We start from the raw sequence: 10587 nt of genomic DNA, 5'->3' as shown, positions 1-10587 counted from the left end.
GTTGGGACTACAAACCGGTAGTGTTGTTCAACTAGACACTGTCGAGTGGAGCCAGGAACCGATACTGTTGCCTGTAGATCAGTGTCGGTTTTTAAGAACCGATAGTGATATCAACCCCCTTCACTGCTGGTATGCCACTGTCGGTTCAAAATTCAGCAGTGAAAGGAATTTTTGAACCGATAGTGATGTCCAGATTTGGGGTAATGAACCATCCTCGCTCTCTCTAAGGTGCCGGTGTACTAGCCTACTAGGCATGTGTTGCGAGCGAGAGCGCGTGAGTGTCCACCGTACGTGCGTGCTCTGAAATGGAAAAAGAAAAGAAAAGCAAGAGAAAAAGGGTAGAAAAAGAAAGAAAAGACTAGCCGATCGGGGGCTGTGGTGATGTAGCACTTGCGGCCGGCCGGCAGTTATTGGGTGTCACGAGCCGACAAGGATAGCCTTTAGTTCGGTCAAGATACGTTACGTGACATGGAGGACCCCTCCGTCCGCCCGTCCCGTCCGTCGGTCGTCCCTCACGAGCGGCCGCCTCCCGTCCGTCCGTCCGTTGCTCGCCCCGGCCGGTTGCAGTGCGTGGTAGTGGCGGGCTGGCGGCCGCCGCGACGTGACCCACCCTGCACCCCTTTCCACATTGATTACACCACTGCTAGTACACCCTGTGCCTCTCCGTGCTGTCCTTTTTCCCTTCCTTTTCCTTTTTGTTGTGCCGCCTTGAATTGAAGCGGCCGTACCTGTCTGTCCACTGGGTCTTGTTGCCGGTTGCCGCCATGCTCGCTCGCTCGTTCGTCAACGGCCGGGGGCGTCACCGCAGCGCAGCCCACAGATCGGCGGGGCGCATCGCATATATCCGCTCTCGCTTATCCACCACCGCTCACTTCTTCTCCATCCATCGCCCGTCACTCCGCTTTTCAATTCTATGCCCCCTTCTCCACGCCCGAATAAACCCTTCCTTCTCTTCTCCCCTTCCCTTCCCTTCCCTTCCATTCCTTCCTTCCTTCGCCGCCAATTAACCAATCCATCCATCGTCCACCGAGCGTGCTGGAAGGGCGAGAACGCGCTGCAGCAGGATCGAGAGGCCAGCAGAGACGGTGGACGATGAAGCTGGTGTGGTGCCCCGACACGGCCTCCAAGGCCTACATCGACGGCGTCCGTGCGATCGCCAACGACGCCTCCGCCGACGGCTCGCCCGAGCTCGCCGAACTCGTCGCCGCCATGGCCGGCGGCTGGAACGCCCAGCTCATCGTCGACGCCCCGGACACCACCCCGCCGTCGACGTCTAGCAGCCGCCGCCCGCCCGCCACCAGCCTCTCGCTCGCCGCCGCCGCGCGACGCACGGGCGGCAGCTACGCCCGCGTCGACGTCTCTCCGGAAGAGTCCGACCACTCTGGCTCCTCGTCCTCCGCCACAGTGGCGGCCATGGCGCGCCTGGAGGCCGTGGACCTTCTCGTGCTCGACGCGCGGCGCCGGGACGCGGCGGCCGTGCTCAGGGCGGCGAGGCCGGGGCCCAGGGGCATGGTCGTGGTGCGCCACGGCATCGGCTGCGTCCGGCGTCGCGCCCCCGCGCCGCCGTGGGGGATGGCGGCCGGCACCCGGGTCGTGCGCGCCGCCTACCTCCCCATCGGCGCCGGCGGCGTCGAGGTGCTGCACGTCGGGGTCGGCAAGGGCCCCAGCCTGCCGACGCACCAGCACAGCAGGAGGCCCAGCGGCGGACGTGGGCGGTGGATCCGCCACGTCAACCACCGCACCGGCGAGGAGCACGTCTTCCGGCGCCAGTAGCCTACTGCAGCAGCTCCACCGCCCTTTGTAACTGGGGACCAATCAGGCTACGTACAGCTAGCTGGCCACATCAAAGTCAACCAAAGTTCGCGTCCTCCAAATTAACACGGCTAAGGCTCCGTTTAGATGCGAAAATTTTTTGTTTTTGGCTACTGTAGCATTTTGTTTGTATTTGGTAAAAATTGTCCAATTATGGACTATTTAGGCTTAAAAGATTCGTCTCGTCAATTAGGGGCAAACTGTACAATTAGTTATTCTTTTTATCTATATTTAATGCTCCATGCATGTACCGTAAGATTTGATGTGACAAGAAATCTTGAAAATTTTTGGCTTTTGGGTGTAATCTAAACAGGACATAAGCTAGCCTGCTAGTAGGTGTTTTCTCGTTAGATTCGTTGAACCTACCCGCGATAGTGATCGATCTCTCGTCCTCCTTGCTATCCGGGTGGAAATGTGACGAGTCACTGTGTATGGTGTACTCCCTCTGTCCCTCTTTCACTGTCGTTGTGGCAGTGGATTTTAATGTCCACATTCATAGCCCCTGTCATGCATCTGGACAGACAAAGTGTCCATGTTCACGTAGATTCAGCCGTACCTCCTAAGATGCCAAAACGACGGTCAAATGGGGACGGAGGGAGTATATATTATTACTAGTAATAGTACTACGATCGACGACCCTCATAGGTGAGGGTCTGTTTGGAAGTGCGGTATTCAATCTAAAACCCTTGTAAATTACAGCTCATAATATTTTTTTCATGAATTACAGCTCATAAGCATTCTAGTAGTATTAAGAAATTTCCGTTTGAGAAAACTACCATGAATTGGATCATGAATATAATCATGATTTCTTAATCGCCATAAGGCCAATCTCAATGGTTAAATGTGCTGATATGGCACTGTATTGATAAAGAGAGAGATGATGAAAGTTTTATGGGAGTAGAGACAGTTTCATGGGGATGAATGCCCTGTTCGATTGGGCTGGTTTGGCTTATAAGACATGGCTGAAAATATTGTTGGCTGGTTTGGTGTGAGAGAAAAATATTATTCGATAGCTAATAAGTCATGACTTATAAGTCAAATACGACCAAGCAAACAAGCTGTCGTATGCACTGTTTCTAAAATATGAGTGTGTTGATAACTGGGCCATGAAGCCTCCACTGAGACTGCCGTAAGGAAGTAGAAAGGCCTTCCCATCCTTACTTTTCCATCCATAAGGACATCTTGCCACAGTCTTAGGGCACACCTAATGCAGAAATTATCATAGTTTCTATGGATATTAATTGTACTACCACCTAAGTATTTTGCTGATGTGGCAAGGTAGTTATTGAAGAGAGAGGACAAAAATCATAGAAATCGGGTCTAAGTTAGAAACCATGTCTACACGAGAACCAAGGCACAAAGGGATGCGATTGGTAGAGAATAGAGAGAATGCATGTGATTGAATAAAAAATTGTTCTTTGAAACTACCAATTGGGACCATGATTTCTATATGTTGTGTCTATAGAAATTAATAAATATAAAAATTACATGTAGTTTTTAGCATTGGGACTGCCCTTATAATCATAACGTGCTTCCACCTCTATTGGATAGCGAACAGACCCATGAGTAGTTGAGTAGTACGTATATGTCTTGGAAATCTCAACTTAAACCACTGACACGGTTACACGGTCTTTCACACAATTGCCATTCTAAAATCGAATCCTTGACCCACGACTTTCACGAGTAGCCTTCTGGCCATCCTACCAAACATAGCATGCTAGTCTTTAATGAGAGTTTCACTAGTACAAGATTTCTTTTGTGTGGTGTCGGCATATTTTGAATGGAGGCGGGCACACTTTTTGCCAGCCACCATTATTCCGTGGCAGGCCAGCCCCTGAGTGACCGCCTCGATTAAAATTTAATGAAGGCGGTCGCCTTAATGTGACCGTCTCGGTTAATCAACCATTAACCAAGGCAGTCAGCCTAACAAACCGCCTCCGTTAATGGATTAACAGAGGCGGTCAATGTTGCCCAATCGCCTCGGTTAATGGCTATTGATCGAGGCGGTCAACTTACAATAACCGCCTCCGTTAACCCATTAACCGCGGAGGCCGTTATAAACAACCGCCTCCATTAATGTGTGATTAACGGAAGCGGTTTGCCTTACATTGCCCGCCTCTGTTATTGCTTCCAGCTATAAATGCACCTAGACGCCGCCCCCTTTCTTCTTCCTCACAGTTCCTCTTCTAATTTTTAGGGTTTTGAGCTGCAAAACCCTAAAAATTATGCAAAATTTAGGGGGAGAAGTTTTGCTCTTGTTTTGTTGAAGGACACCGCAAAAGGTAGATACACGCTCTCCAAACCTCATTTGTTGCTCTTCTTAATCATTTGGGTCTCTAGATCTTGATCTAGATCTAGATCTGGATCCACCTTTTTCATGAGGAGAGAGAAAATTGCTATTTCTTTAGCTCTAGATCTATTATCTCTTCTCTATGGCTATTTATTTGTAATAATATATGCTTTGTGGAATAAGGGTTTGCAGGTATGGACAACAGGTCCGAATGGATATACCAGATGAAGAGAATGGAACCGCAGTACCTAGTTCATGTGAGGAAGTTTGTGGCGGCTACGATAGCTCACCATGAGAGTCTGAATCGGACGACAACCATATGCTCGTGTTCTCACTGTATGAACATGAGAGCCCACGTAGACAGCGAGATGCAATCTCACTTTATTAGGTTTGGTTTCGTCAAGGATTACACGGTCTAGACTTTTCACGGCGAAAAAGTAGACGCGACTGGCGGCGCATCTGGAGGGAACTAGTCATCATTGACAACAGTCAATGCAGACCATGTAGGATGACAACCCGCCTCCTCCTCATCATCATCAGCAGCCAGTGATGACAATGCTTGTGATTACATCATGATGGAGGATTTATTCCAAGACATGGCTGCTGATGACGACCATGGTGGGGATGTTGATGAGGAGGCTATTGTGAGGGACCTAGAGGGTGCAGAGCTTTTGGAGGAAATAGCTAATCGCCTCGACAAAGATGACATTCTGTTTGGGAGCCCAAGGTGGCTGGAGAATTTTAGAGACATGAAGCAGGCGACAATTGACCTGCTCTATAAGGACTATCCGAAGCATTGGACGGCGCTGTGTTTTAACCTCCAGATGCTGATGTTGAAGACTCAGCATGGCTGGTCCGACACTAGCTTCAATGAGCTCTAAAGTGTCCTTATTGACACATACCCAAAGGATAACAAGGTGCCCGCCAACACCTATCGGGCGAAGAACCTGATCTGGCCAGTGGCGATGAAACTTAGAAAGTTCAACGCCTGCCCTAACAACTATATCCTTTATCGAGGTGAGCAATATGAGAAGTTGGAGAGCTGTCCGCACTGCGACGCGAGTCGATATAAGAGGAACGCCGGTTGTTACGTGGATGTGAACGACGATGGAGCCGTGGGTGGGCCAAAGAAGAAGGGGGCAAAGAAGAAGCAAATCTCATCTCAAGTACAAGACGAGGAAGAAGAGGGTTACATGTAGAGAAAAAGTCCTGCAATGTCGATGTGGTACCTGCCTATCATTGATCATCTACAGGATATATTCAGGAACCCCGAGGATGCCAAGTTGATGTCCTGGCATGCATCTGGTGATCGCACGAAGGACGATGGCAAGCTGTGGCACCCTTCTGATGGCAAGCAGTGGAAGGACTTCAATGCCACGTTCTTAGAGTTTGGCAAAGAGGCACAAAACATTAGGTTTGCGCTAAGTACCGATGGGATGAACCCATTCGGTGACCTTAGCAGCTTGCACAGCACCTGCTCGGTCATCCTCACTATCTACAACCTACCTCCTTGGTTGTGTCAGAAGTGCAGGTACCTTCTACCAACTATGGTTATTTTCGAACTGAGGCAGCCCAACAATGATATAGATGTGTTCCTGGAGCCGCTCATGGAGGACATGAAGATACTATGGGAAAAAGGGGTCAAGATGATGGATGCGTCCCTAATGAAGAAGTTCACTCTAAAAGTCATAATCTTTGTGACCATCACCGATTACCCTAGTCTTTTTTCACTATCGGGGCAGATCAAAGGGAAGATCGACTGCATAGTTTGCATCGATGGTACCTGCTACACTTACCTTAAGGGATCTAACAAGATGGTGTACACGAGCTACAAATGATTCCTTGTCAAGTAGCACTGGTACCGAAAGGATACGATGAATAAATACTTCGACAACCAGGCCGAGCCACAACTTGATGAACTAGAATGGACTAGGTACAGGGAAAAGGTGTTTGGCATGGTCAAGGACATGGAGGTCGAGTTCGGAAAGAAGAAGAAAGAGACAGAGGGGACAATGACAAGGAAGAGAAAGCAGGATAAGATGGAGGAACCATCTGTCGCTATTCCTTTCAAGAAGTTGATTTTCTTTAAGTACCTGTCGTACTGGAAAACACTAGATACACCCCATGCCATCGACTGCATGCACCTAGAGAAGAATGTATTCGAAAGCATGATCGGCGTCCTATTAGACATCAAGGGAAAGATGAAGGGTGGTCTAAAGTCATGGACAGATCTTGTCAACCTAGGCATTAGGCATGACATTCACCCACAACCATCAACGTAGAATGGGAAAGTCAACCTCCCAAGTGTGGGCTACAACCTGATGAAAGACGAGTGGAGGGATGTGTGCCAGTGGCTTAGGGGTGTCAAGGTGTCGACTAGTTTCTCTTCCAACATCAAGAGCCTGGTCTCGAAAAAAAACCTCACAATGACCAACTACAACTCACATGACTGCCACGTCATGCTGACGGTGTTCCTTCCAATTGTGATAAGGGCCATCGGTCTATAGTATGTGAAGATGGTGATCACATGGATGTGCTACTTCTTTAACCATATCACCTAGAAGGTCATCGATGAAGTTGAGCTACCCGCCCTAAAATAGTTCATCACGGAGACTCTTTGTTAGCTCAAGATGTGCTTCCCACCGTCTTACTTCGATATTATGCCACACCTGATGATGCACATGGTTGATCAGATACAACAATTGGGCCCTGTGTACCTACACCAAATGTGGACATACGAGTGGTTTATGTCGACCCTCAATAGATATGTCCTTAACCGTGCCCACCCAGAGGGCTCTATGATCGAGGCATACACAACCGAGGAGGCCATGAACTGTTGCATGAAATACATCCAAGATGGGAGGGCGATTGGGCTACCTGTCCATCAGCATGAAGGCCGAACCTCGGGGATGGGGTGCATGGGGCAGAAAGTACACATTGATGTAGAAAACAAAACGGTGCGATAAGCTCACTACAACATCCTTCATCATTTAGTGGCCATGGAAGCCTACGTTGAGAAGCACCTGGACAAGATCTGTGCCACTCATGATGGGCAGCGCACGGAGGCATGGGTGCAAAAACAACACAAGAGCAGTTTCACGGAGTGGCTCCAAGAGCAGGACATACCCCATGGAGAAGTCGATGAAGCGGAGACCGTTAAGAGGCTTGTGTCTGGCCCGTCCACCCAAATCACCACATGGCAAGGGTATGACATCAATGGATATAGGTTCCACACAAAAGAGAAGGACAAGAAGAGCGTGACACAGAACAGTGGTGTTTGATATGAGGGCATCGATGAGTCTACAGGGTAGAGGAGGCAATACTATGGGTAGGTTGAAGAGAGATGGGAACTTGACTACGGCGGTGAACTATAGATACCCATCTTTCGATGCCAGTGGGTCAAACCAAAGGGGGTTGTCATGGACGACTATGGGCTAACCACTGTGGAGCTCCAAAGTGTTGGCTACAAAGATGATCAGTGGGTACTAGCAACCGAGGTCGCACAAGTAGCCTACTATGTGATGCTAGAGGACAACAGGAGGCACGTGGTTGTGTCAGGAAAGCAGAGGATCATGGGAGCTGATGGGGTCTAGAGTCCCGAAGAATACAACAACTACATAGAGCTTGGGCTTTTTACCGATCATCCAAGGAAGATCAAGGCCATCAAGGACCGCTTCAACAAGTCCAAGATCATGCCATGGGCCCTCCCGATGGTGAGAAGAAGACCATGGGAACACCTATAACAAAATGGTATATGTATGCCACACATTTATGTAATAATGTAGGGATCAGACTCATTTGAAGACAAGGGCGGGTCTTGCCATGGGCCCTCCCAATGGTGAGGAGAAGAGGATCTTGGAGGTCATTGGGGCTGAGAAGGGCGGGTCATTCGAACCTCACTGAGAGAGGGACGTACTAAATGAGGCGCTGGGAAACCCCGAGCACCGCGGTCGTGTCCGTGGCGTATCCTCAAAGAAGAGCTAGAAGATTGTGGATTCCTGGCAATCCAACGCAAGCACATACCACACGAGGCAAAGATACAAGGAATGGCTTGTCCAGAAAGGCAAAGATGAGGCAATGAAGGACATGATCATGGGGTTGATACAAGATGCTTTCACGAGCACTGACCCCAAGATGGTGGAGCTGAGGTCGCAGCTATTTCGCTAGGCTGGTGTGGTGCTACCACAGGTTCAAGATGCCATACAAGGGCAGATGGTGCCGTCGACCAGAGGACTCCCTAGGTACCCGATCGATGACATCATGGAAGCTACGAGCTGCACGCTTCAGGCGCCCTTCAACAGGGCACAGAGGAAGAAGGATGTGCCCATGGGAGTGGCACTGCCGCTCGAAAGCGGCGCCTTGTACGGCGGCAAGCCGATCCCACCCGACTACGCCAGGGTGGACATGACGTGGACCAACATAGAATTTGATGAGGTTGAAATCGACATTCCCACTGAAGAGGTGAGTAGATTCATCGGCGCTACTCTTGGTATGCATGTGCTATGGAATAAGGGTGACATTGTCTTAGAAGTGCCGACACCGGCGTCAGCTCGCTCACAGCCGTCTCCCCGTGGTGACTCGGGTGACGACAACAACAACACCGATGATGACAACGGCGGCGACAACAACAATGCTGGCAGCCCAGGCAGCAGTCCTCCGGGTAGTCCGGCTCCCGGCAACAGCAGTCCATAGGAGGGACAGGGCCAGAACTACTACTACTACTCTCTATATATGCTCTAATGATTATGTATTATATATCGTGCAGTGCACCAAACAACCCTATCGATCAGTTCTGTGTGGATTCTAAGTTTGTGAGTACCTGAGGACGTGCACCAGATTCAGCAGCAGCTGGCAACAGCTGAAGAAAGCACAAGGATGGTCGTGAAGGGAGAAGGTCAACCAAAACTTCAGACAAACAGTAGAAGACATATGTAAGTTTGTCACAGAGTGTGCGCATGAAGGGCGACCGTTCTTCAACAAGGAAAGCGAGTTAGCGCTTGATCCAAAGTTCAAGAAGATCAGAAACTGGAGCACCAAGTTAGAAATCAAGGATTAGTTGTTGCCGGACCTCTTTTCTGACAAAAGTTGATAGCGGGGTGATCTTAGTTTCACATGTAAACATTTGACATCATGCATGTGTAATAACTTTGAATGATGTTGATTGATGATGGAGGACACCAATGAATGTGTTATATGTTTGTGTTCTATATGCGTAATATGTGTTTATATATGTCTTGATTCTGCTTTTATATGTGTTTGATTTGTGAAAATAGAATTCAAATTCAAATTCAAATCAAATTGCTAAGGCTTTTTTTTAATGGGAAAATGTCGACAGAATATCGTCGGCAGTCCTCCGAGGTGTATCCCACGAAGGTAGATTGATCGGTAGAGGAGCGCGAGATCAAGAACAAGAAGGCAACAGAGACACATGAGTTAGACAGGTTTAGGCCGTCAGTATGACGTAATACCCTACTCCTGTAGTCTGTTGGTTTGTATTAGCTATCGTATGATATACCGTGATTTTAGAGGGGTCCCTACCCACCTTATATAGTCCGGGAGGCAGGGTTACAAGTCGGTTAGATCTAAGAGATAACCAAAAAGTAATAACTAATTATAGGAATCTTGGGATCATACATATCCTAACAGATCTCATATTATCTTCAGGATATCTTCTCGATGTCTTGCGGAAGGCGCCGAGCAGAGTCGTGCCTCGCAAGGCTTCTTCTTGTGAGCTGGGCCACCCCTAGGGGCGTAGCCCATATGGTCAGCCATGGGTATCCAGGGCCGTACACCCCACAACCTAGTCCCCGAGCGCCTTGTACCCATTGTGCAACGCCGTCTTGAGATTGTCCGAGCAGGTGCGAATGACGCCGAGCAGTCAAGCTCATGGTCCAACAATCATGCTGAACTACCGAGCAGCGTGAACCATCGACGAGCAGTGTGAACCGTTGCCGAGCAGCATGACCTGTCGTTGAGCAGTGTGAACTACCGCCGAGCAGAGTGACCTGAGTTAATGGAGACGGGGATCCTGTTCTTCCGTCAGGTGATGGTAACTATCGTTGTGGCGGAGAATGACACACCGATCCGGCTTCAGATCAAAAGATCAAACCCTGCAATCTTAGCACCACAGCTCCTCTAGTTATCAACCAAGTCACGGACCAGGTTGACCTCACCAAGAAGGCTAATCCATGCCTGCGCAATGAAGAACACAAGCAAGAACAAGAAAGAACGCAACCAAATTGCAGATGAATGATTATCTCACGAAGTTGGGGTCTCACAAACTGATGAACGGTGAAACTGTTCTTGACAGAATAATCTAAGCAAAACCCAAAACCTAATGACGGCGGCGGCATATGATTATAAAGGTCTTAGGGTTGTTGCCTACCATGGACATGCCCCCTAATGGGCCCAAACACGATACACGGTCCAACAGACCAAAAGAAGGTGTCGCAGCACCCTGGTAGATTCTGGACGCTGACTTGTTT

General features: G+C 49.2%; 1 protein-coding gene across 1 annotated transcript; it reads left to right on the top strand.

Moving 5' to 3' along the window:
* The first annotated feature begins 746 nt into the window (after window positions 1–746).
* LOC136545028 (uncharacterized) lies at window positions 747–1931 on the top strand. Its single transcript, XM_066537083.1, has one exon. It carries the CDS (start codon window positions 1093–1095, stop codon window positions 1771–1773), a length of 681 nt encoding a protein of 226 aa, XP_066393180.1. The 5' UTR covers window positions 747–1092; the 3' UTR covers window positions 1774–1931.
* The last annotated feature ends 8656 nt before the right edge of the window (window positions 1932–10587 follow it).

The sequence above is a fragment of the Miscanthus floridulus genome, chromosome 3, assembly GCF_019320115.1.
Source record: "Miscanthus floridulus cultivar M001 chromosome 3, ASM1932011v1, whole genome shotgun sequence".
NCBI classification, from domain to species: Eukaryota; Viridiplantae; Streptophyta; class Magnoliopsida; order Poales; family Poaceae; genus Miscanthus; species Miscanthus floridulus.
Note: the sequence above shows the minus strand (reverse complement) of the source record. Positions and strands in the feature narration are given on the sequence as shown.

Coding starts and splice junctions, on each gene's coding strand:
- LOC136545028 (XM_066537083.1), top strand. CDS start 1,093: ATGAAGCTGGTGTGGTGCCCCGACACGGCCTCCAAGGCCTACATCGAC.